General features: G+C 44.7%; 1 protein-coding gene across 1 annotated transcript in view; it reads left to right on the top strand.

Annotated features, from left to right (window-relative positions):
• Nucleotides 1–27,101, top strand: part of Tg (thyroglobulin) — a 186,370-nt gene that overhangs the window by 46,333 nt on the left and 112,936 nt on the right. Inside the window, exons 25-35 of the mRNA XM_060389330.1 lie at nucleotides 526–638; nucleotides 3,815–3,828; nucleotides 5,579–5,752; nucleotides 9,923–10,090; nucleotides 15,376–15,441; nucleotides 16,174–16,254; nucleotides 17,986–18,123; nucleotides 19,185–19,361; nucleotides 21,726–21,837; nucleotides 23,403–23,482; nucleotides 24,183–24,326. Coding sequence (XP_060245313.1) covers nucleotides 526–638; nucleotides 3,815–3,828; nucleotides 5,579–5,752; nucleotides 9,923–10,090; nucleotides 15,376–15,441; nucleotides 16,174–16,254; nucleotides 17,986–18,123; nucleotides 19,185–19,361; nucleotides 21,726–21,837; nucleotides 23,403–23,482; nucleotides 24,183–24,326 — 1,267 coding nt within the window. The remainder of the gene's footprint in view (nucleotides 1–525; nucleotides 639–3,814; nucleotides 3,829–5,578; nucleotides 5,753–9,922; nucleotides 10,091–15,375; nucleotides 15,442–16,173; nucleotides 16,255–17,985; nucleotides 18,124–19,184; nucleotides 19,362–21,725; nucleotides 21,838–23,402; nucleotides 23,483–24,182; nucleotides 24,327–27,101) is intronic.

The following is a 27,101-nucleotide window of genomic DNA, read 5'->3' as shown; positions in this document are numbered from 1 at the left end:
TCACCAGTAGAAAGCAAATCAGAAAAGAGAGCCAAAGTGACCAAGAATGGCAGATGCTCTGGATGTCTGGCTCATCTTTTCAAGCTTCAGAACCTGCCTGTGGACAGAAGACCTGGGAGGCCTGCCCTGGGCTGACTTCTCCCCTTCTCCCTCCTCCCTCTTCCCTCTTCTCTCCTCCCCTTTCTGGTGGCTCCCCTTCTCACTGGAAAGAAGTTTTGGTCTTCAATTAGTTTCTCTGAGAAGCTCTCGTAGGTCCTGTTTCTCCATAGAATTAATTACTGTCACCCCTGTGGAAATTCTTCTCCAGATGCGCGTTTACGTGCAGCTGCCATTGCCATTGATGGGAGCTTGCTACTCACGTGTGTGCCCTACTAATGGACCAGAAAGGTTTAGAACCAGGAGTCCTCACTAGTTTTCCTTGCAGCCCCTCGATAACTGTGGTCAGAGTTTGGTAAATGTGTGTCGTTTTGCTTCAAACTATGGGAAATATTGGATGATAATGGGGGCATTTTTTTCCACTTCCAGGAACAAGATGCTGAGGGTAACTCAAAGGCAACCAACCTCAGAAGCCTTAGGTGCCAGGTGAAAGTGAGAAACAATGGCACGGATTCTCTGGCTGTTTATGTGAAGAAAGGTAGGTTGGTGACACTGGGGCTTCCTTTGCTTGTGTTCGGAGAGGTTTCGGCATGATGCATCTGTGGGAAGGACACTGGCCCCTCATCTCACTCTATGCATGATCCCACCTAGGACAGGCTCAACACACAGATAGATAGTGTCCTCCTGACAGCTGCAAAAAGGATTTCTACATAACATTAATTTGAGCCATAAGTTCTGGTTTTTATCCCAGTCTGCTGGGGCTGCACACCTCATACTGCAGGAACCAAGGAGCCTATGGAAGCACAGACGTGGTACAGACATGCACCCCAGCCAGCTTGGCCTATGTGCCATGTGCTTATGTTCATGGCCTATGTGCCATGCATACCAAGACCTTGACCCTGCTTCCACTTGACATTCCAGCAGGTCCTGGCTTAGCTCCCTGCAGCTATGCCTCCCACACCTTCTAACTCCTTTGTCTTCTCTCTTTTTCCTGAATGTCACCACCAGACTATCCCTCACCCCCATCTAGACCTGAAAGGGCTTTCTCTTCCATCTCTATGCTCATGGCACCTTCTCAGGTGGAACTGTGCATGTGAGATGGCAGATTTTGAGGCTGTATATGAGTTAGGCCATGATCTCAAGGTTGTTTTTTTTTTTTAATGTTTGCTAATGGATCTGGTATTTCTTTTGTTGATGTTGTTTTGTTTTTTCTTTTATTGAAAAAATACTTTTACCACATGATGTAATATACTTTATTTTATTATTATCCCTTAGAAGCCTGTTTATTTTCTAATGAGAGACTGGAATGTGTGGGTTTGGATGGGAGGGGAGGCGGGGATATAAAGCTCTTAATAACCATCCACGGACTGAGATCATTGCAGTAGCATGACATAGTCTACTATGTATTACACATCTCACTCTCCCACGTACCCCTTCTTTTGCCTTATGGAAATTTGAAGGAAGGCCTTAGAAACACAGACTCTCTGTAATACCCTGTGTGTCTTAAAAATAAAAACAAAACAAACATCTGTTTGTCTGTCTATCTATCTATCTACTATCTATGTAATCTATCATCTATCTATCTAGTATCTATCTATCATCTATCTATGTATATGTATGAGTTGGCACACATACAGCACACCATGCATGTGTAGGTCAACAAACTTGAGCAATTCCTCTTCTTCTACAATATGGGTTCTAGAGATCACATTCAGGTTGTCAGCCCTGCCAGCAGGAGTCTTTACATACTGAACCATTTTGCTAGCCCTTTAACAGTGTTTCTATAAGTTCCTGAAGAGCTGGGTAGGGGCCTCTCAAAGTAACACAGGGAATAGCAGGAAGACAGTCTGGGTTCCTGTATGTATGTGGGGATGAGCAGCAAATCTCTCCAGTCTCCTGAGGTACAGACTCTGCCTTGTCTTGCCTGCATCCTGCTTGTCATCTACAGGGTCAGTGAGGTGCCAGCAATGTGCAGCTAGGTTCTTTGTCCTGTGGTTTCTTCCACTGTCCTCATTCTCTGAGCTGTAAGCTTTCCAGTGGTTCTGAGGGGCAGGATTTCTGACTTCTGTGTTTTATTTCTGCTTTGGAGGCAGCCACATGGACTGACCACCACAGTGCCAGCTTTTTGAGCTCTGGAATCTTCCAAGATATTGTGTCCTTTAATGTTCATACCAGCGAAACATGGGTCCTGTATCAATCTAGGTATCAAGAAGGTAGAAAGAGCTAGCTCCTGTTACCCACCAAGTACTAGAAGAGTGAGAATTTCTACAATTACTTTCTTCTTATGAAGTTCTCTGTTGGTCAAGGACCAGAAGTTAGCTAATGGAGGCAGGACCAGGGGTGTGAGGGTTGGAATGAAGCAGAGCGAGAAGGAATGAGGTGGTGTTCTCTGAGGCTTGTAGCTCTAGACACATGCAGCTGGAAGCTGCAGCTTCAGCCTTGAGATGGAAACAACTGGGGTTACATGCCAGGCCACAGACTCAGTTGATCCTGCAGCATCCTTCAACCTCTGCAAGGACAAGTAGACAAGTAGAGTAGTTGATCCCTCACGTCCCAGTTACAATGAAGCTGTGTGTGTACGTGTGCATGTGTGTGTTAGGGAGGAGTGGGCTGCCTGAGTCTCCTGGTGTTGTATTTCTCTAATCTACAGCCAAGGCTGCTATGACTTCAGTGTTCAATTGTTCCTACCATCTACTTTTAAGAATAACAACGCTTAGGAGTTACTTTCTAAAAATAAAAGCCAAAATAAATAAAGTAACCCCATCTAAAAATGTCCCTTGAAAACTATAATTTAGCCTTTTATCACACTTAAAAATACAATAGCATTTAAATGTCTGTTGTCTTGTGCCTCCTCCTGTCTCCTGGAAGTTTATATTTGGATTGAAAGGGAAAGTGAGAACCTTGCTTCTGCCAAACTAAACCAAGGGCAGAAATTGGCTTGCTGCTTTATTTTGCCTTCTGTCTGTTTAAAGCCAAGATGTGTTTCCCACTGTACTGGAAGGGAAAGGTGGCTGGACTCAGCTTCCTGTGTTTTTTTCCGTTGCTGATCAGACTATGTCTCACCTCTACTTTAGCTCAGTCCTTTCTCTAACATAATAATAATAATATATCACAGTGGGAAAGAACATAGTTTCTAAACAGTCCTCAGTGTCTAAGGGTACTCATGTCCAGTTCTACCCTTCACCCTAAACCAGTTGTATGATGGAACAAAAGCGAAAAAATGAGACAGAGACTCTCAGCTTTCTATGATGTCTAGCACCACCTGCTTTTGCCCAGCTGAGATCTGTGGGCCTACAACCTGTGAGAGGACCATGTGAGCCTTAGCATCATAGGAAACCAATGCTGGGAAGCTCCTATGTGATGGGTTAGCCCAGCCCCCTAACTGAAAGATAAGATCTGGGCATCCAGCTACCTACCAGGTGAAACTTCCTCCAACTATGATCATTGTGACCTTTTCCAGTGTTGAGAACATGACAGCCATGTAGGACACACATCCTTGGCATGTCCTTAACCCCTCACCAGGCATCACAGAGCTTGTAAGGGCATTAGTGGCCTTATGGCTGACACTGTGAACAGAACACTGAGTGACAGAGGCACGAATTCAGTGACGAAAGGCAGCATTTTGCAGAGCGTGAAGTGCTCAGATTAAAATGAAGAGGAGGGATGGGACAAAAGTGAACATGAGCCACTTTAGCAATCTCGGAGGGAACCCCAGAAGAGGTGGCAGTACAAGTGATACTCAAAGCATGGGAAGGAGCCTACTGCATGGCAATTTCAGAGTCCTCTGTGGAACTGAAGGACATCCAAGTCAGCCTTGACTGTGGCCTTGCCACCAGAAAGCACTGCCCAGTCGAATTACAGTCTGAGAGCCTACGTAATGAAAATGACAGTCACACAGTATTACGGTGCATTCAAATTGCTGTGGCAGTGTAACTCTGACCCAGTGAAATCAGTGTTCAGATAGTGACATTTGGCTGATGCACATACCTAGGAGCTACTGCACGGACATCTTTCTCACATAGCTAAAATACAGGGAGGGGGACTGAGACCTCTTCTAAAGGCCCAAGCAGGAAGTGAGTGAGATGCAGGGAAAGAATGGCAAGTCCTGTGACAAACTGGGATGGCTCCTTAAATGGAAACTGGGCTCTACTGCAGGGCTGGTAGCTGCTTTCCATGGCAGAGCAGGTAGATGGGGCTGAGTGGGTCCATTCTTGGAGACAAGAGACTCTAGCATTTTGGAGTGTGTGAAACATCTGTTGGACATAAGCTAGTGCTGCTAGCATTGCCTAGCTGTTTAGTATGCTGTTCCACATCCATGAGGTGAAAGGGTCTCAGGCTTGTGAGTAGGTAAGAAAGCAGAGGCCTGGGAGACCCAGGCACTTGTGCAGCAGAGAGCCTTCAGGGTCGGCCCTTGGGACCATCAAAATCTGAGGTCATACCATGAGCCTCTGCAGTGTCTCGAGGAACGAGAGTCAGTGCAGGTCTGAACCACCATTGGGCTAATGGAAGTCAGGGCAATGAAATCATGGGCTTTGAGTCTCTTCTGCCTCTATCTGTTGTAGACCAGGGAAACCAATTCACATCACCGACTAAGGTTATCTCCCCAGAATTACATGAACTCAAGAATAACACTACACTTTTACACACACACACACACAACTTGTCTATAAATTCGTGCTCTAAGGGGAGCTAGAATTAGGAACAAGAAAACCCCAGGGAAGCCACTTTTAACCAGAGGGCTAGCAGAGACAATGTGACCCTGATAAACCTTCTTGTCTAATGACAGAAAAGGGTGAGCTGATTTCCTAAGAAACAGCTGTTGTGGACAATGTAGGAAGTGGCTTGAAAAGCAGATGTCAGCAAAGGCTGAGTGATAGGGTCAAAGGCAGGTCACCTAGTGAAGGTTTGCATGACAGTGGTTTTGAAAGGCAGATCCTAAGACAGACAGAAAGGAAGAGGTTAGACCACTGAGCTCTGTAGATGCTTGTCTATTCTAAGTTCCTTTGTTGATTGTTCAATGAAACAAGATGGGGGGAAATAGCATCTATTGTAGACTTCTGAATGACGGTATATCTTCCACATGTTCAAGCTTATCTACATTACATACATGAAGCAATTAGCATGAGAAGAGATGGTGTAGGGTACAGTGTCTATGAATTTGGGGCATTGTAACATGAGAATAGTCGAAAGAACACACATGCAGTTTTCTAGGTGAGCTTAGATACTCACAGGTATGATGGATGTAGTCCAGGTAAATGGATTTAAGGTCCCTGTCTGTCAGTCACATCCTCCTCATTCACAGGAAAGTATAGAGGTTGCATGCTCAGAGAGACTCCTGTTTGGACCCGAACACTGTCCCCAGCACACATGGAGCAAACTCAGAAGACTCCATTGAGATCAGGGAGTTCTGCTTACCTCCATAGGTTTTTGAGGTCTTTTCAGCATTTCTTCTGTCTTTACCTAGGCCATGAATTCACTGCAGCTGGTCAGAAGAGCTTCAAACCAACTGGTTTTCAAAATGCACTCTCCGGGTTGTATAGCCCTGTAGTGTTCTCAGCCTCGGGAGCCAGTCTGACAGATGTACACCTCTTCTGTCTACTTGCCTGTGACCGTGACTCCTGCTGTGATGGCTTCATCCTCACACAAGTCAAAGGAGGTATGGTCAACAGGATATGGGCATTTGAAGTCTCAGAAACCACAGAGCCTGGCACTGGAATTTGCAAGCACAATGCTACAATGGCAAAATCAAAGGTCATAGTCACACACAAAGTCAGGGGTAAAACTACCCTCTTTCCCAAGTCATAGATTGTGCCATTACTTCATGTAATTATACTGGTTTGTTCTTCATAGTTGTCTTCAATTTCACAAACAAGAACAGACAAGAAGAAGCAGCCCTAGGAATTGAAAATATTTGCTCGGTATATAGCTTCTGAAGGGACAAGGTGGTATTTGACCCAAGATATATCCTTCCTAATATCTTACTGTTAGCTGAGAAACCTGGCAAGGTCACATTTGGTCTAACTGCCTTAGCTCACTCCTCTGCTCCTGATGAATATAATGATAACCAGCCAGGGTATCTGTGCCCTTTGGCCATTCTCAATGGTCCTTCAACAGTGGGTATCTCTTCATATTACAGAAATAAGCCCAGGCACTTAGTAGTGTGGCCTCATGGTTAGGAGGGGACCTTGGAGTTTTGGTGTGAGACAGGGTGACATTATAGGGATTCACTGGGAAAGCAGAAGTTGGTCCAGGCTCTGTGGGGTGAACAGCACTAAGATTTGATAAGAAAACCAGGGTAGTGTTAGAGCAACTATTGCTGAGCTAGAGGCTGGGAGACCCCATCTATTTTGGAGACTACTAACAGAAATTTGGGTTCTTAGTAAAACATGCCAGCATGACCGGATGCCTGGAACAGAGCTCGCATTCTCTTTTCCTGCCTCCCTTCCTTTTCTCCCCGATGAAATTATCGAGAGAGAAAAAGATAATTGATAATTACTAGACCCCAAAAGAAAGTTAATACTACTTTGAAAACCTATAGTAAGTGGTTTGAGAAATGAAGATTTCCTCAGGTCTCAAGGCAGAGGGTAGATTTTAACTTGGTGGTGTGAAGAGGCATGATAGTTCTGGACAGAAGAGGAAGGCTATTGAAAGCCAGGGAGTGATGAAGAGAAGAAATTTTGAGTTAGCTGTTATCCCTGCAGCAGGGAGAACAAGCAGGAGGTGGCCTTGGATTAATAAGGAGAAGGAAGGAAGAGATTTCATTCATTTTTTTTCCAGGTACACTAACAAATGTTTTAATCTTAACAATACCTGGAAACTTTTATTTTATTTTTTTTAACCATGACTGAAACCTTCTTTTATTAAAAAACTAAACTAAACTAAACTAAACTAAAACAGGGTCTAATATATGCTAGGCAGCCTTCTAATGTAATGACCTTGAACTCCTGATCTTCCTTTCTCCACCTCCTTAGCAATAGGATTACAGGTGTGTACCTCCAAACCTGGCTTTCTGTGGTGATGGAGTGGTGTGGACCAGGGTCATGGCCATACATGCATTTGAAGCCAGTGCTCTGGCTAGAGTGTAGAAAAGTGAGAGATGAGGCTGACTTCAGTGCGGAGGGGTCAAGAAAGTGAGAAGCTATGCAGGAAAGCAGGTGGCCCAGGACAGGATGGTGGCAGCAGGATGAGGAAAAGGAGACAAATTCAAAGGCACTCTGGGTATGAGTAGTGGGAAAGAGAGAGGTGTGTGGCTGGCTTACACGGTGGGAGTCTGCTCGTAGTAAAGTAATGCATGGCAGAGACACTGGAGTGTCTATTGCATGACACCGGGGGGAGAGTAGGGAGCTGGGGAGTCCATCTGAGTACACTAAGTCTAAAGCACCTTTGAGACACTTATGAAACATGGCTCACTTTGGATGCACAGCCCCAGGGCGCAGAGGGGCAGAGTGGAGAGAAGACAGAAACCAGTGGAGCAGCAGCCAGTGCCTGGTAGCATCAGAACTTGTGGGACTAGGGCTGTGGAGGTAGCTCAGTTGTTAGAATGCTTGCCGTATAGGTACATCTCTCTGAGATCCATCTCCAGCACCACATAAAGCCATGTTTGGAGGTATACACCTGCAATCCTACAGGAAGGAGGTAGAGGAAGGAAGATCAGAAGTTCAAAGCATTTAGTTAGAGGGCTGCTAGGGTATGTTAGACCATGTCTTATTTTTTTTAGAAAAATAAAAGAAGGTTTGAGTGTAGGTGAGAATTCTGGGGAGATAGAAGGTGATGAGCGATGAGCGAGGTAAGGAGTGTGTAAGACCCCAGAGAATATCTGAAAGACAGGTAGAGTCACTTGGCAGGGAGAAAGCGACCCAGGACTTCTAAAGGTAATCAAACAAGGGAGAAGAGTACACGCATGGGAGCCTTGACAGTCCCTTATGCTGCTGACAGCTCAAGAAAACAACCATTGGAAGATGCCCAGCTGAGCTCACTGTGGTCAGCAGCGGTAGGAATCAAAGTAGTTGGGTTTTGTTGTTGTTTTAGTTGATGCTGACTTTCTTATCCCAAGTTAGAATTTACTATGTACCCAAGGATGACTTTGAACTTGTGACCCTCCTCTTTCCATGTCTTCAGTGCTGTTATTATAGGCATGCTCCATCACACCAGGCTTATATGGCATTAGGGATTGAAATTGGGCTATATGTATGCAAAGCAAGCGCTCTACGAATGGAGCAATGTCCTCAGCCCCAGAATGAGACTGTTTTGTTGAAAAGATGGTTGGAACAACTTGGTTCCTAGACATGCTTCTGGTTTCAGCCCTATGATTATACAATGTGGGTTCCTGTTTGGGTGGGCAAATCATTAACTGTCCCTCACGTGGGCATCGACACATGTCTTTCTGCATACTCATGTTTAGACAGTCTGCCTTCAGAGCCAGGATGCCTCCTTGAAATAAACGTATCTTCTGTGGGTGCCACGATTTCTCCAGATGCTGTGTTACTCACCGGACCACGTGATCCTTCCATGTGGAAACACTGACTTCATTTCCCTAGTATCATATACGAAGGATCATTTTGTTCCATGGAGGAGTGAGCCTTCCAATCCCCTTTTTTTCCACCACACTGTGGTTGGCAGCCTGCTTGCTGTTCTCTCCAAGTCTGACTAGTGATCTGGGAATTACCCTGAGCCCAGCATCTTACCCCCACTCCCACCCTCACATGCAATGCCCTTGTGAAATGCCTCAAAAACATCTGGCTGTCCTTCCAGACTCATCGGGTACAGTGGGCGGTTGGGAGTTTTAATTTAGGTGGCTTTGGCTGGATCTGCTGAGGTCTGGTACAGAATCCTGCTACACCCTCTACCACATCCTGCAAAAGCCTTCAGTTTTCTTTGAAATCCCTCCTTTCCCTCACCCCTCCTCAACACACTGCGTGAAAGCTGCCAGCTGCCTCTGGCCTCCTCTGGCTGCCTACCTCCAGCTCCCAATGAATGACTGTATTTTCTATAGGGAGCAGTTAGTGACAACTCATGAGGCTCCAAGCTTGCATTGCAGTGAGGGCTACTGGGAAGAGGGATTTAAGGGGACTCGCCTGCCCTAAGGTTCATGTAAGTGTCACTGAACCTGGAGGGTGTGATCAGCAAGTAACCTTCCCTGTCACAGGAACACATAGTGCCAGTGGAGGAAGCTGTATCATTTTTGACCTGGGAGTCAGGGTCAAGGACACCAGTCTCTGGATTAACTCTGTTACTATTTCTCCCTCTCCCTCCCCCTTCTTCCCTGTTTCATCATCTCCCCCTTGCTCTCTTGCTCACTTTTTCTCTCCCCCTAACCATGGTGCTCAGACTTCTTTTGGGCTCCCACATTCTTACTGTTCCCAGCCTGCCCAGGGGTTCTATAGCCAGCCCAACCTGCTCCTCAGTGGGGTACCTCCCACCTCCACCATTTCACTATTGCTCAGACACTAACAAAAAAATATCACTTCTCCTTTTGTAGTGTCTGTGTCTCCCACTCCATGAAATGAGGGAATCTAATGAGGTCAGTGGCTTTTGAACCTGGCTCTACACCAGCTTCTTCTGTGTGCTCCTTGTGAACATGGATGCCCCAATACTGTCTCAACCCTCATATGACAACATGACAAAGTCCACAGCTGGTGCCAGAAGCTGAGTGTTTCCACAACTCTCCCTGTGTAGTAATATCACTGCTACATGGGAGGACCTCTAATTTGAAAGCAGTACCCCAGTGTCACTGTCCCATCCTCAGGCAGAGTCCGGGCTCTCAGAGCAAAGGAGAGCTGTGCAGGGCTGTGGTGGCTCCCCCTCACTGGCCTCTTCTCTTTGACAGGGCCCACCATCTGCGGACTTCTCAGTTCTCCTGACGTGCTGCTTTGCCACATCAATGACTGGAGGGATGCCTCTGATTCTCAGGCCAATGCTACATGTGCTGGGGTGACATATGACCAGGAGAGCCACCAGATGGCCTTGAACCTGGGAGGCCAAGAGTTCCTGCAGGGTAAGCCTTCACATTTCACCATACTTCTGTTGCCTCTCCCCACCAAGCGAGGGCGGTTAATTTCTTGGATACAGATGTACACCTGAGACCTTGTACCCCTCTTCAGCTTCAAAACTCCCAGGACACAGGTTTATCTTCCTCACACTGACCTGACCTCATCCTCCAGGCTACGTAGGTTTCATTTACAGTCTTGATGGAAATGGCACCTGTGATATTGCACAGAAAATTAATTGCTAGGTTCAGCGATAGATATGCCAGCAAAACATTGAGTTGATTTAGCTCTCAACACTGCAGGCTACCTGAGGCCCAAGTCCCTTAGAAATCAAGCATGCCTGACTATTTGCTGATTATCCCTGGGCCAACTAGGGCTGGGCCTACTCTGCCTGCGAGGTGTGCTCTTTTCCTGCAGGTGGCAGAAGCAGGACAGAATAAGAAAGAAGTGCAAGGCTCTGAAAGTCTATGCACACTCATCTCTGCCTCATTCTGGTGCATAAACAAACCACATGGGAAAACCAAGAGCCAAAAGGTGGAAAATCCTGTTCCATTAGTGGGAGGTGTTGCAAAATTTCATATAAAATACCTGCTGATAAGTAAGGGTAGAGGACTACAAAGAGATACCCTGGCTGTTCCTGGGTAGTTAAGAACCCCAGTGTTATGCCTAATGCACCATCCCATCTAATCCCAGGAGTACAGGGATAGGCCTGTTAGAGGCGATGACATACAGTGAGCAGAAAAACTGCTGAGACTGAGATGTTCCCCTCTCCTGTTTTGCTGAAGCTCTTCAGGCTTTTCAGAAAGATATATAAACATTAGAGATAGAAAGCCTGTCCCTCAATCCACAGAGATGGCTACCAAGTTTCTGAGGCCTTCCTGTGCCTCCCTTTTGCCTTCTTGCCTACATATCCTTCTTAACAGGCCTAGTAGACAGGATGGGCTTCCTTTTCTGTTCTAAGATGGCACTGGCCAAACTACTGCTTCTCACAAGGTAAGGAACAGTGAGGTCAGTATCATCCAAGATCAGTTAGTCATGCAAAGTTTCAGGCCTCCTTGCCCAAGATGCCCAGGAATCTGTGTTCTGAGAAGCAGTTCCAGTAATGCTTAAACCTGTTGCCTGCTAGGTTGGAAGAGAGGATAGTAATATCAGTTGTCATGGAAACAAAATACCTCCTAGGACTGTTAGGTCAGATAGCACCAAGGCTGAGACCTGCACAAACACAGTGGTTCAAGGAATGCACAGCTGTTGTGATGGTGCCCATCTTACAACTGAAGGAAAGACAGGCACTCCTTATAGAAGCTCCGGGTGCCTTAGCCACTCTAGTACTGACAGGAATGTAGGGAGAACTTTGGATGACATTGTATCATTGTGTTTTTAAACTCAAGCTGATACCCAGGCCAATGTTCAGTATGCACTCTGTTCTTTGAAGAAATTTATAACTAACCCTTGGGTTAATGACACAGAGTTTAAAATCCAGTGTAGAAAACACATGTGCTAGCTGGATGGTACACCCAGGAAAAGCCTGGAAATACAGAATTCTGCAGAATCTGGCAGAATTCCAGGGAGCCTAAGTGACTTCTTTTGGGGTAAACAGAACCAAACAGCTTATTTACGGGATGACTGCCTCACAGATGGTCTTAATTACTCCGAGAGGCACCCAGGGTGAAAACAGGCAATTCAAGAAAGACATGTGATAAATTGGCAGCGGTAAGTCAGTGAACTGCTTATGCTTGAACATGCACCTGATGTGTGTGCCCAAGGAGCCAGGAATGTGCTTGGCCTCCTTGAAAAGGAGTGACAATGAAAGGCCATTGTGTCTTCTCATCTGCTCATGTGTGTGTGTGTGTGTGAGTGAGTGTGTGTGTGTGTGTGTGTGTGTGTGTGTGTGTATGTGTGCTCGCACACGTGTTTATCAGAAGAAAACCTTGGGTACCATTTCTTAGTGCCTTCCATTTTTTTGTTTGAAACAGGGAATCTCATTGGGGCTTTACTGAGGCTAGCATAACTGGAAAGTAAAGTCTCCAGGGATCTGCCTTTTTCTACCTTCCATCTTACCATCACTGGAATTGCAAGTTTGCCTGGCTTATTAAATAGGTTTTCAGGCATGAATTCAGGTCCTCACATTTGTGAAGAAAGAGATTTACTAACTAAGAAATCTCTCCAGCCCAGCTTTAGGGTTTTCAATACACTGGTGTGTGGGTGGGTGTGGGTATGGGTACGAGTGTGTGTTGTATATGAGATGCGTATGGATGTGTATATGTGATGCTGTATGCTGTGAATGTGTGTATGTGCCATGTGTATGTACATGTGGTATGTGTGTGTGGTGTGTTTGAGAGTTGTGAGTTGTGTGTGTGTGTGAACTAGACTGAGGTCACAGTTTGAGAAGATACTTCTTTAGCAGGGATATCAGGGCAGCCTGAATTGTGTCCCTGGTATTATACACCAAAGGTTGTCCTATACATAGATTGATCAGAAGGCTACCACCTCAATAAGAAAGCCCTTCTTTCTCTCTTAGTACTTACATGGTACTCTCACTGTACATGCATACTGAGTTCAAATATTTAAGTATAGTTAAATCCTATCGAAAGAACATAGTGACTCAGATTTTTATGTAGGATAGCACCAAGATGGCGTAACAGCAGATGCTGACAGGGGAAAGATCCGTGAAGGCTCCAGAAACACAAAGAACAGGAGAGGTCAACTGAAAAATTTAGACAGGAGAAAGAAATTGTGGGTGAAAAACAAAAACAACAAACTCTCTCTCCATCAAAGTTGACTTAGGGTCAGCACCTTTCTTCTCACTCAATAATTACACAGAGTCTAGTTGAACTGTGAAGTTGGCAAACGCATGGAAAAAATCCCTTTGTGAATGTTTCAATACTGGGCCTGCCCTGGCTTCAGTCTTTCCAGTTGTGAAAGAGAATTATGATGGTGGCTTCTTAGAGGGTTAAAAGAAGCACTTCAAGAGACACACAGAGGTGAGGTGCTGCATTAATCCTTTGCATTCTAAATTCCCTTAGCTGAGCCTACATTCTCCCCATAGTTTGCAGCCTTCTTCAAGCACTTTGCCACACTGAGCCTCAGGGTCACCATCTGTAAAGTGTATAGGCAGAAAAAAAAAAGGCTTTTCTTTCCAAGTTCTAACTATCTGCTCATTCATCTGTGTGTCCCATGGCCACACTCGGTAGGGTGGATTTTTTTTTTTTCAGCTAGCTGCTGATGTCAGAGTTGAGTCCAGCATTGATCTAGGTAAGACAGGTTTAGATCTAAAGTGTAAAGCTAAGGTGGGTAGGGTCCCAGTTGTACTAAACTATAGCTCAATAGAATCCTTGGCTTTCAAATAGGAAACACACCAAATTTTGCTTTGCATTATTGTTTTCATGATTCTTTGGACCTCCTGCCGAGGCAAACATGACTCAGGTAATGCAGTTCAGAACCGCATGTGTTCTCTTGTTCATTAATGCCATAACTAAGGCTCATCTCTTCATTTTGAATCCCAAGTTCTTGGGCAAACTCCCCACCATACTCCCTAGGTCCACTTTATACTACTGCTGTACCACGTATGATTTCCTGAAAGCAGAAAATGCTTTCAAGTCATCTGTGGTTAGAGCAGCAAATTCTTTGGCATCTCTGGTACTTGGGAATTCCACTCCTCAGATGTCACTACAAAGCCTCTCTTCTGGACTTGGTCTGGGTGCCAGCTCACAACAAATTCCACTTTGGAGACGGCAAGAGAGAGATGTTAAAAGGCTACTGGAGAGAAGAGCAGTGGGTTGAGGAAGGGGTGGGGTATGGCCAACCATGAGTTAGTGGTGCTCCTCACAATGTAACCACAGCCTTGGAACATATCCTCTACCACATAGCACAACTTACCAGGAACATGGGAAACAACAGGTCAGGTGCTGGGTGCAAACGTTGCAAAAGTTTCCATTACCAAGGCCAAGGTGCTTCTCATCTGGCTGAGGTGATAGGTGTGGGCATCACTAAGCCACAAGAAGACTACAGTTTGCCACCTTCTTAGACTCATGATTGTGGGACCCCAGTGCTCAGTTTCTCGAAACTAGCTAAGTTCTATCTAATATCACTTACCTCATCTTGGGTTGACTTCTGGTGCCCACATCAAATATATACACCTACCACCAACCCCACAGACCACCAAGAGATGGTTTTCTTGAGAGATGGTTTTCTGTGCACACAGTAGGTGTGCACAGAATGTTTTCCTCTCAAACTATCAGGGGTGTGTGCTTCTGTGCTGGGTGAGAATATTTAGTGAAGAGTGCTGGGTTTCTCCTTAGACTTCAAGTCTGAAACCAAGCAGGGAAAAATGGGAGTGCTTACCACAGAGAGGTTGTGAGAAATCTAGTGTTATCCAGTGTGGGACCAGGGAAGGAGAACTTATCAGAAAAGAGAGTAGACTAGCTGTAGTTGAGAAGGGAGAGAAATGGGGAAAGGAGAGGCTATGAGGCATTGTCATGGTCAAAGTACATGATAAATATCAATAAAATTGTCTTTATAAAGCCCATCACTCTGTATAAATGAATCTATGCCAATCAAAATTTTTGAAGAATAGTTAATAACTTTAGCAACAAATAAGAAAGGCTACCAATGACTGCATGATATGTATCAAATGTGAAAGATCCAGAAGATGACCTCTGTCGAGTGTTGCCATTATTTAGTTGCCAGCCCCAATTGTTTTTACATTTGTTGATTTATATATTTTGTGTGTATATGTATGTATGTATGTATGTATGCATGTATGCGTGTGTGTATGTATTGCATGAGCACACATACCACCATGTACATATGAAGTCAGAGGACAACTTGACTGAGTCAGTTTTCTCTTTCCACCGTGTGGGGACTGGGGATCAAACTCAGGACATCAGGCTTGCTGGCACATGACCTTATCCATATCCTTCCGCCCCCAGCTTCATTAAGGAAACCATAAGCTTGATGGAGTTTGATGTCAGGAAATGCATACAATGGAACCTCCTAAAAATCTTGTTTTGTAAAAGCTATTCCTTAACGGCTTTGGTCATCCTCCTAGGTTGTAGGCTTGTGACCCTCCCCACATGAGTCTGTTTGGTTCCCTGAGCTGGATCCATGAAGTCTGACTGGCTCTGGTTTGGAACCCAAGTGCTGGAATGGTAGTCCTTGAGGCTTTGAGAGATCCCGTGTAGAGAACAGAGTTTTCCAACCAGGAAGATCTTCGGGGATTTATTGGGCAATTGTAAAGGTCGATGGCAAGTGAGAACAAACACAAACAGGCTCATCAAATGGCAATCTTCTGCAGGTCTGACATTCTTGGAGGGAACTCAAGACATCTTTACTAGCTTCCAGCAGGTTTACCTCTGGAAAGGTAAGCTCAGAGGTGGGGAAGCAGGGGTGACAGAACAGTGGCTTCCTGAGTTTGGCCCCAGTTTGTATACACAAGGGGAAGCACCCCTGGGTCAGAAAAAATGCAGACCTATGTTCGGCAGGCAAGCTTTCTATGGAGCAGAAGTGCTCCCACTTCTCACAAGAGGAGACATGTAGTCTAAAAGAATACCATGTGGAAAGTCCCCAAAAGATGGAGAAGGCAGGAAACGCTTGGCTCTGTTCACTGCTATAGAGTGCCTTTGCCACCAGAGTGGGATGTTCAAACCTCAGAAAGCTTTTGCCTAGCTGACTTGGCCCTATGTACTTCTCTTCCTGGGACTCAGGGTGATGGAATGTGATGTAGGTGCTACAGAGTTTGGTTAAACTTTTTAAATTCTACATTGCTGACCCTCAAGAGTCTTGCAATGACTTTCTCCTCACTGAACCTCCATTTTCAAGGGTTGCAGGTGAATCAACCTTCTTCATACCCTTAAAGGGTGTTGTGAACACCAACATTTACGAAAAATTTTAAGGTGTAAATGTTAATAATTACAGTGTCACAAGCAGCCTAGTTCTAGCCCTGAGAGATTAGCCAGCGTTTTGTGCAGAGTCAAGACTGCTCATCTGGATGGATGGATCTATGCCAGCCTTGTGTGCATTCCTGGTTATGGGATATGAGGGTTGCTATGTGGCTGCCTCAACATTACCAATGATTTTATTTTCTTCTTCCTAGATTCAGACATGGGGTCTCGGCTTGAGACTATGGGATGTGGAAGCATCCTGGCACTGAGGTCAGACACTCCAGGAGAAGCAGGTATTAACTCTGAAGAGGTTGTACAGTTGAATCTTGGCTATGAAGACAAGATGGTGGCATCCAAGGTCTAGTCAATGGATGGGCCTCTTACTGTTACTCTATTTTCAAGCCTTGGAACCTCACAAAGCATCCAATTATGCCTCTAGTCTAATTACCCACTCATAAACAGAGAGACTCCTGAAGTGGGCAGTCAGAGCAGAATGTAAGGTGGTTTCATTGCCAATTCCCACTGTTGCTGAAAGAGAAACAAACACAGTATCCCTACCGGGAGAAATTGCTTGCTTAAAGTTAAGAATTTAACTGAACATGCCCATGACTCCACTTATGTCAACCCTGTACGGCCTAGAAAAATGTTACTATGTGTCAGAAAATATCAACTGTGTCAAAATGAGCAGTCTGCAAGGAGTCACGGCAGGGAGGGGAGGAATTTAATTGGGACATGAATTGAGGTTGTGCATGGGGAAGGTATGGGAACACTTCACCTCCAGAACCTAAAGTTGTTTTTAGTATGGCTGACATTAAGTGGGAAATAGTAAGAGCTGGAGAGGACAGGGTCTCCACAAGGAGAGCAACAGAACCAAAAAATCTGAGCACAGGGGTCTTTCCTGAGACTCATACTCCAACCAAGGACTATTCATGGAGATAACCTAGAACCCCTGCACAGATATAGCCCATGGCAGTTCAGTGTCCAAGTGGGTTCCATAGTAATGGGAAGAGGGACTGCCTCTGACATAATCTGATTGGCCTGCTCTTTGATCACCTCCCCCTGAGGAGGGGAGCAGCCTTACCAGGCCACAGTAGAGGACAATGCAGCCACTTTTGATGAGAACTGATAGACTAAGATCAGAAAGGAGAGGAGAACCTCCCGTATCAGTGGACTTGGGGAGTGGCATGCAAGCAGAAAGGGGAGGGAGGGTGGGATCGGGAGGGGAGGAGGGAGGGGCTTATGGGGGGATACACAACGAATAAAGTGTAATTAATAAAAAATTTAAAAAAATACCCAAAAAAAAGAACCAGAAAGAATGGGAGAGAGAGGTAGAGAGGGATGGAGTGGAAGTCTGAGGGCAGAAGGTGTCTTAGCCCATTCAGTGCTGCTGTAACAACATTCCAGACTAGCTAATTTATAATAAATACAGTATATTTGGCTCCTAATTGTGAAGGCTGGAAAATCCAGGATTGAAAGTCTTCATCTGGAGGCCTTCAGCTGTGCAATAACATTGTAGAAGGCGTCAAGAGAGCAAGAGGGGACCCACCTTGCTTTTGTAGCCCACCCTGAAGTACAGCAACCTGCCCTCCACGCATTAGCCAAGAGAACCTGGATTCCAAAGTGACTTAGGAAGCTGGACTGTGGCTGGCTGAAAGGTTCAGACAGAAGAATCTGGTGATGTGGCTGTTGTGGTTGGCACAGCGATGTCACCTGAGGCCACCCAGGCATGGGTTGAAATCTCAAGGGAAAGCCTTGCCCTGGTAGAAAGGTGGACCAGAGTGCTCAGGTTTCTTCCAAACCAAAATTCTGGGTTTACAGCTGTATGATTTTTAAGATGTTCTAAGACCTTCTGAACTGCTTTGCCTGACTGGGTCAAGACCCTGTGATTTCTAGCCCTGCTTTGAACTCAGGTCATTTAAGAATGATTTTCTCTCTATCTCTGCTCTGTCCCTAAGTCTACTTCTCCGTTTCATGCTTGCTGTAGAGATAAAGGTAAAGCTAACACTCTTTTTTTTTTTTTTTAGATGTGGCAACAGAGCTTTTCTCCCCTGTGGACATTACCCAGGTCATTGTCAATGCAAGTCACTCACTGCCCAGCCAGCGGTACTGGCTCTTCACACGCCTGTTTTCAGCAGAGCAGGCCAACCTGTGGTGCCTTTCTCGTGAGTATTCTTAGCCTGCAGCCTTCTACAGACCCTGTTTCAACAACACCTGAGATGTAGGCAAGTCCAAATTTATTGGTATGACTTAGAGGTCACTACAGTTTTAGCACAGAGATGGGGCTTGATCCCATCTTTCGGGAAGCTCATGTTGAAGTAGTTTCTGCTCAGCAACCAGAACTTATCTTCCATCCATCCATCCATCCATCCATCCATCCATTCATCCATCCATCTTATGGGTCTAAGACTCACATTTGATTTTGTGGATAAGAAACAAATGAGAATCAGCCATGCCTTTTCCTTAAAGATGCTCATGGGTATCTTTGGCAAGACTGACATAGGTAGGGAACAGAATGCTTCTATTACAAATCACTGGTCTCTGGTCTTCTGACTGTTAGTGCCTGTGAGAAGACATGGATAATGACACTGAGCTGTCATCATGTTGTCTCTTGTATTGCTGAGTGTGTGTCTGGCCTCTCATCTCACTTTGGTTCTACCTAGTCTCAAGCAACATTTTTACCTGCTTCCCCACTCCATAGATCCCAAGTGTTTTTGTTTAGGCCTTCATGACTACTTATGGGTGTACTAGTATTTTAACAACTAGACATAAGCTAGGGTCAGCTGGGAAGAGGGAACCTCAATTAAGATAATTCCTCCATCAGATTGGCTGGTAGGCAAGTCTATGAGGCATTTTCTTAAATAATTATTGTTGTGGAAGAACACATACCATTGTGGGAAATCCCATCCCTGGGCTGGTGGTCTTGTATTGCACACACAAAAAAAGGAGGCTGAATAAAGCATGGAGAGTAAGCCAGTAAGCAGCATTTCTCCATGGCCTCTTCATCAGCTCCCGCCTGAAGGCTCCTGCCTTGAGTTTCCTTCATGACAGACAGTAAGCTGTAAGGTGAAATAAAGCCTTTCTCCCCAGGTTGTGATTATGGTGATCATTACAGCAGTGGAAAATAAACTAATGCAGTGGGCCTCTGCCCTGAAGCAGTCCCCAGATGATTCTTCCCACCCAAGGCCTTTCATGAACTAAACACCAACTGCCCTCTTCCCTCTAGGGTGTGCCCAGGAGCCTGTTTTCTGTCAACTTGCAGACATAATGAAGACCTCACCTCTGTATTTCACCTGCTTCCTCTACCCAGAAGCCCAGGTCTGTGACAATATCTTGGAATCCAATGCCAAGAACTGCAGTCAGATTCTGCCCCACCAACCAACGTCCCTCTTCCGGAGAAAAGGTAAGCACCATGATCTTCATAATCTAGGTAGCTGATGGGCCACCATTCCGTGGAATCAGAAATGGTGAGATTCATTTCTTTTTCTCTTTAAAAATAATATTCTTCACACACACACACACACATTAAATATTGAAAAAAAAGGATACCATAAATTTTTTTAAAGAGTGCAAACATTTTAAAGAGAGTAAAGAGAGATTGGAAGGAGGAAAGGGAAAGGAAAATGATGTAATTATATTATAATCTCAAAAATAGTATATACATATTTTTATATATTATTTATACTGATAAATATAATATATACTTATACAGGTAGATATATGATATATAAATAGACAGAGGATAGATAGATAAATAGATAAAAGTAAGGTTACTCATGGTTCCATGTGAAGCATTGAAAAGGGCATCAGGCTGGCACTGTAGTTATCTGCTCTGCTCTGGGTCTCACCTCAGGCACTCAGGCAGAGTCACCACTAATGGACTTGCACCAGGACATCATGCAACTGTGTGGTACAGAGATCTCAGAAACAGTAGCTTTTACACCACCACAGTTGTTGTTTCTCTTCAAGGGCAGTGATTATATCATTTTGTCATCAATGTGGTGATGTTATTTTTTAACCATGTTCTCCCAGTAATTTCTTCTTCCATCTTTGTAAAAGGAACTTTTACTCTTCTGTTGTAATTGTTGTCTTGGAGGCTTACTGCCTCTGTCTACTAACCTAGGCCTAGTCCTGGAAGCTTCTAGCTTTTGTACAATCTAACTTAGGCCTAGAATGTTTTCAGCCTCTGAAAATCACTGCTTAATAAGCTCATCCTTTCTTGTTTTTTTCTGAGCTTCCTGATTTAACTCAGCTGTTCTGGCTCACACTCTTCTCCCAGCTAACTTACTCAGTTTGGCTTTTCACTTGGCCCCTGAATTGCTCTGCTTGACCTCAAACTAATTCCAGTAATCTTTTCTAAACTTCTGGCTCTTTCTCATTCTCTGGCTTATTTGGTTTTCACCTGAGTTCTCTTTCTGCAATCCGTCTCTCTGTTACTGTCCCAGTAAAACTACCCATCCTCCCTCTTCACATTGCCTTTAAGTAGCTTCTGTTTCCTCTCCTTATATGAGTTAGGCATATCTTATTCCATCAAATCTTCTCTGATCTATTACTTTTTCTGCCACTCAAATAAACATCACTTTCAAACATGGGTGCTTCCTTCTACAAACTAACTTTACCTTCATTGTTGAGATTAAAGGTATGTACCACCATCTGGACCTAAGCTTTTCTTTACCTGAAACTTGCTCTATACCAGGCTGGTCTTGAACTCAGAGATCTGCTTACCTCTGTCTCCTGGGATTAAAGGTGTGTCTGTATTCCCGCCAGATCACACAGACCTAGAAGTTCTTTGGATGTGATCTCTTGCCAGAGTAGCCATGTTTTAAATTAAAATTCTTATACATGTCTTCTTTGCCAAGGCCCTTCTCATGTATGGAGACCCTCAATTTCCCCTTAAACATCAGAGGCCACAAGGCTGTGGAACAGCTGTTACTATTTTGTGGAAGTTCTTGACTGTGGTTTTTTTCTTTAGTATAATCTGGTCCAGTCACTCCTGGTGGGATTCCTCATGTTAGTACTCACAGGCCCTTTGTCAGAGGAATCTCAAGTGCTTGACCTGAGCACACACGCTAGCAATGTGGAGGAGTATCAGGTCTTTAGGAATCCTTGATCATGTTCTCAAATTCACTGTGGGATTTGTGTATCTACTATCCAGGGACCCTTAGGGACTGCCTCTTCTGGCCCTTCTAAAATTAAACCTTCCATCTTTGTCCTTGTGGAAAGAGCACTTAGTCTACCCTTTCCTCTAGAGATGCTCAGATCCTCTGAATCCAGAGGCAAATATCCTCCTTGTTGCTTCTCACAGGGGAGCAGAAGCTTCCTTTCTAGTCTCTGGAATCAAGGTTTTTTTTTTTTTTTCCCTACAGGCTTCCTAGATTCTGAGATTGTATGTTCCATCTCTCTCTGATCTTGTTTCCCCATGGGCTCATGCCTTTATAAGAGTTCCATGCATAAAGCTCTGGGTTCCATTCCAAACACCTAATGATGATTCATATCTGTAATCCTAGAACTCAAGTGGCAGAGGCTGAAGGATAAGAAATTCAAAGACCTCCTTGACTACATATGGAATTCAAGGCTCACTTAAGCTACACAAAATCCTACCTCAAAAAACAATCAAAATAGTCTCCTGAATCTTACTCTAGTGATATTTGGGGAGCAATTATATGAGATTAATCTGATGTGTTCCTGGAAGTTCAGTTTGGGTCCTACTCATTATCCCCATTTTTGCAAAAGTAAAATAAATTTTATTTCTTTTCTCTCTGTGCAGTTGTGCTGAACGATCGAGTGAAGAACTTTTATAGGCGCCTGCCATTCCAAAAGCTCACAGGGATTTCCATCAGAGACAAAATCCCCATGTCTGGAAAACCCATTTCCAATGGGTAGGTGGCCAAGTTCTACCTCTACACTTATTATTAAGACTCCTTGGCTTCCATTAAAAGGTGGGGTCTCAGCCTTTAAAGGCAGAAGCATAACAATGACACAATGCAAAGCTAAGGATATGAAAGATAGTCAGACCAGGAATCTGGGATAAAGGCAAATGACATTAATTACAACATTCAGCACCTAGTATGCTCAGCTAAGGGAGCCCAGATGTCCTGAGCAGTCTTGTCAGTTAATAAAAATGATCAAGATGGTCATAAACTTGTTCCTTGGAGTCTTCCAGTGCTGTGTTCAGAGTCTGGAGAGCAAGCAGAGTTTTTAACAGAACCTTAGCTTATAGGGATGTTTACGTATTACCTCTCCAATCTATGCTGTTATTGCTTCATTGGATTCTTTGCTAGTTTTTATGACTGAAGATGAGGTTCCTCTCAGCACACTCTATGAACCCACTCTTTAAAATCCCCAGACATACTTTTGCCTAACCACATTCTTTGGCCTGCCCCAGACCTCCTGGGACGAGACTCAAGAGTCAGAATTTTAAGTAAAACCCCCAGTGAGTCTTTTGTATTTTAGTAGTTATTGAGCCATGAACTGTTAATCTGTGAAGTGCTGTTGAGCTATGGAATTGCATCATGATGCTGGCAATTAAGAGCTATTTCTGAGAACGGAGCTGAAAAGATGACACAGACTGCTTTGTCGTGGGAACCAGCTGGACATTACCTTACTACAGAAGGGGATAGAAGTTAAATGTTACCAGGCTGGGGGAGGAGGTAGAAACAAGATAACTCTTTGTTGGATATCACCATAATCCTGGTACTGGGACAGGAACTGCCGGGAAAGACCTTGTTATCAGCTAGGAAAACCTATAATCCAGGACAGAGCACAACCGTGGGCTTTAAAAAGGAAAAGAAGCAATGGGTAAGCAGGTGGATAGCTGAGCAGGGGTCTAGGACAGAGAAAGCCAGAAAGATGACTTAACAACTTCCGGGCAGAGTTGCAGCCTGCACTGGAAAAGCCACCAAGCAGATACCCGGTTCAACACTGGGTTGTGCCTTGGAGTCAAGAAAGAACAGCACAAATGAAGCAGGATCCTCAGACCAGAAAAACAAAACAAAACAAAAAAACCAAAACAAAACATAAAACAAAACAAGAGGTTAAGCATGCTTTCGGGAGTCAGGAATGATTGATTAAATTAAGACATAAGGTCAAGGTAGGGGAATCTTAGAACTGGGCTCCAGCGCACTGGTATAAGGTGTTAAAGTCATCCTACTATGAAGTGGAAGGTGGGGTTTTGCAGCTACACTAGGTGAATGAACAAAGATGATCCTGGAAAGGGCTTGAATGAGTGAGTAAATTAATGGAAGACCTAAAGATAATGTTCCCAAGAAAAGAGTGAGACTTTTGTCTTTAGAAAGCTAGAATGTCAATGTTGACCAAAGCACCCACATTTTATGAGCTGACAAAGAAATCTGACCCCTTAAGTTTAAGTGATTCCATTCATTCTGCACAGTAGGACCTGGCAGTACACAGGAAGCTTCAGATATGTCTTCTCTCCTGACTCCAGGTTCTTTGAATGTGAGCGACTCTGTGACAGAGACCCATGCTGCACTGGCTTTGGTTTTCTGAATGTCTCCCAGCAGCAAGGTAAGAGTAATAAAGGTGACAGCCCCCACCCCCTGGCATACACCTCAGTCTAGAAACACACACATTTATGGTCCTCAGCATCTCTGCATGACAGGGAGGATGAGTGAACCTCATGTATAGTAAGGAAACAGAGGCTGAGAGAAGCAAGTGGCTCATCAGTATGAAATTTGCAGTGTAAAGGTTCTGGTCCATGATCTGTCCACCTCACATATACACATGTCTATCTGATCCCAGCAATTGTCCCTCCTTGTTTCCATACTTCACTTAGATGTCTTCTGCTGTACTTTCAGAGCTCTGTCCAGGCAGTATGGTTGTCTGAACTTTAGATTCATCACATGATCTGTATGAACACTCACTCTGTTGCTTACTTATGGTGTGATTCTGGAAAGTTCACTTATAATCTTGCCAGGCTTTAGCATCCTCTTCTGTAAATAGAAACACACATTCCCTTCCACCCCAGACCCAGTGAAATGATGCCCACAAATTGGCAGGTATTCTGCTAGGAGCAGCCACTTCCATTCCAGGACTCATGGACTATAGCTTACAAATAGAGGATCTAGGTTTGTAGGAGTGGACAAGCCCCTACCTGGAATACAGTACAGAAGTGCACACATCTGTTGAGCAATGGCTTTAGAATCCCTCCCACTCAGCTCATATTTCTAACTGCCTCACTTTCATGGACTCCTGGGTTCTCCACCAGGAGGAGAGGTGACCTGCCTGACCCTGAACAGCATGGGCATTCAAACGTGCAGCGAGGAGAGTGGAGCAACCTGGCGCATTTTGGACTGTGGCTCTGAGGATATTGAAGTTCACACCTATCCCTTTGGGTGGTACCAGAAACCTGGTGAGTAGCCTGCTCTGACAGCTGTGTCTCATGTTGACTGTGCCCCAGTCCTTCATTAGAACGATGTCTTTGGATCAGAAAGATTAGTCAGAATTCACTGGGTACCGTGATTCCGTTTAATTTAAGAAGAAAAGAAATGCCTTGGGGACTGCTTGTTAGCATGGAGGAAAGATGACACATTGGAGCTCTCAGGAAATATGGAACAAGACCAGGTTTCACTGGTATAATTAGACAGGGTATGCAGCCAGCTTCTTCAGTCTGCCACTTCTGGTAGCTTTAGAGGGGCTGCTCATGGTTTCCTATAGAAGCTTTGCATTCAAGGTTGCCCAGCATGGCCTATGAGGACCCCCACTGCTGGAGGGAGAAAGGGGCGGCCTGAGTGGCAATCTCAGCAAACACAAAAATACTGGAAGAAAGAAGGCTGAGGTCCTCTTGCTGGACAGACAGCGATGCCAACAGTTGCCTACCCTGCCACAGTCCCTTGGTCTCCTCACTGTGTCTATTGTTATTCCATGTCAAGGTGATGTAATACATGGTAATGTCATGGAAAGTAGGCAGCCTCAGGATTTCAGAAACGAGTAGCCTGGGCCCTGCATGGGTCACAAAGGCAAGTGCTTACAATATCTAAGACTCATTTCTGGGTGTATTTTAAGAGGAAAATCCAAAATCAATGAAGCAAAGAGTGGACATTTTTGTGTGTGCTTAGATGCAACTACACTCACATGACATGTTAGCATCTTCCCTTCATCAGACCAGGACAGTCTCTGTAAGACCCATACCTCTCCTTAGCTTCTGTCTGTAGGACAAGCAACTGAAGTCCATGGGCCCCATCTATCTAGGTTCCGGGTGTCTATAGTGCAGACAATTGCTGGAAATGAGAAAAGACTGGCCATTTGGTTTTATCCCAGGAACAAACTCATGACAGTGTCTCAGAGATGAAAATACTGTCTTAGGAAGTGACAGGGAAGCTGAACAGAGGATCAGTGTCACCAACCTTCCCTACAGATGGTTCCTTTCTCATTTTTATTTTTGAGGGAATCTGGACAGAACTTACCATTCTTGATCCTTCTCTAGAAACTAGAGTTACATAATGGTTGGTGTAACTGAAGATTTAGAGAAATGGAACCTTGGTCTCTCCACATTCTTCATACTGTAGCCCGGCATTTCTCTACCTGGTTTAGCCAATAAAAGAAAACTGGCATCTTTCCCATACCTACTGTGTATCAGAAAGATGCCAGCTCTACATGAACCATGCCATTTCACCTTGTAGGAATTCAGTAGAATGGGCATCACTTCCTCCATTTTCACAATACAAATGAGGCCGACAGTGGAAAACACTGGCCCAGTCACATGGCTATTAACAAGCACCCAACTTTAAATCCCAGGTTTGATTACCCCCAGCTTCCCCTGTCCCTTTTGGATAAGCCCTTGGAGGCATCTAGTTATTAAAGTCTCAAGATATTTTGCCTGACTGGTACCAAATCTAGTAACTTGTAAGCAACTAATTCATCAACTGAAAAAGGCTTACATGATAACAGACAAGCTACTCCTGTAGTGGTCTTTCTAATCTAAACCATATTGGAAGTAAAGAGTACAGTTTGGTTTCATGCACTTATATGTTTTTAGCTTTGTGGAAATTGGTATGAACATGATTATTTCCAGGCTGGAAGGCTATCTTCCTGTTATTGGCTATCTTCTGCATACCACATTATGATTTGAAGTTGCTCGGCCGAACTTTCCTCTCAAAAGCTAGAACTGTTTAAAAAAAAAAGACAAGATTTGTATAATGAAATTGCCTCAGTGAACTTATATTTCATGGAATTTTCCTTAAAGGCCAGAGAGGAGAAGGGCACCCTTGCCAAACACATTGGATCTACAAGACCCATGTGGACAGTTGCAAGTCTTAAGCTGCTTCAGAGCTATTCACCTTAGGGCCTCCTTGCCTATCCTGTCACCTTTTTACCCCGCCAGCATCTGGAAAATGCCACTTTCCATTTTCATTTGACGATGGAAGAGTTGGACAGAAAGAAGCTTAAGCAGTAATTCATTTGCTCAGAATGTGATGGAAGTCAGGCCAAGCTGTTTCAACATCATGACAGGCTGGCGAGGACAAGAACCCAAGGTACTCCTGGTTCCAACAGGTTCCAGCTGCTCTGGTCCTTTTCATCTGACAGCCTGGAGTGCCAGTGTCTTCCAACACATACTGTGTGGCTCAGGATAGGGACTCAGGAGTCCTGATCAGAAGCCACATGGCAGAGAATGAAAAGTCATATCAGGGCTGTCACTCAACAGCAAATACTGCCACGTGTCAAGAGTGCCCTGCAGCCTCTGATGTGACAGCTTAGCCTCCGTTGGTGAGGTTCTCATGCTGGAGGCCAGCACTCTGCAAGCACTATCTCGTTAAATCCTTATCCCCCTGTCAGAGGGGGAGCAAGAAGATCAGGGAGGCTCAAGGGCACATAGCAGATAGAGGGCAAACCTGAAACCCAGTTCATTTTTACCTCTAAGTTGCTATGTCACATGGCAGAGTGTGAATGATCCTGGTTTCCTGGCCTTCAGAATCTCTCAGTCTTAAAGAGAACTACAGATGCTTGTCGCTGGGATTTCCACCATAGGGCTGGACCCTGCAAAAATGTACTGGTGTGCTGTCCTGGTCATTGAGGAATAGTAGAAGAACAGTGTTGCTTGTTTTTATAGGTATAGCCCAGAGAGGCCAGAGTAAGCGTGTGAGAATAACTGCAACACAGCAGGCACTGACTTGTGTTTGTATCAACC

This window comes from Meriones unguiculatus, chromosome 8, assembly GCF_030254825.1.
Source record: "Meriones unguiculatus strain TT.TT164.6M chromosome 8, Bangor_MerUng_6.1, whole genome shotgun sequence".
Lineage (NCBI taxonomy): Eukaryota > Metazoa > Chordata > Mammalia > Rodentia > Muridae > Meriones > Meriones unguiculatus.
This window is presented reverse-complemented; position numbering and strand designations above follow the sequence as displayed.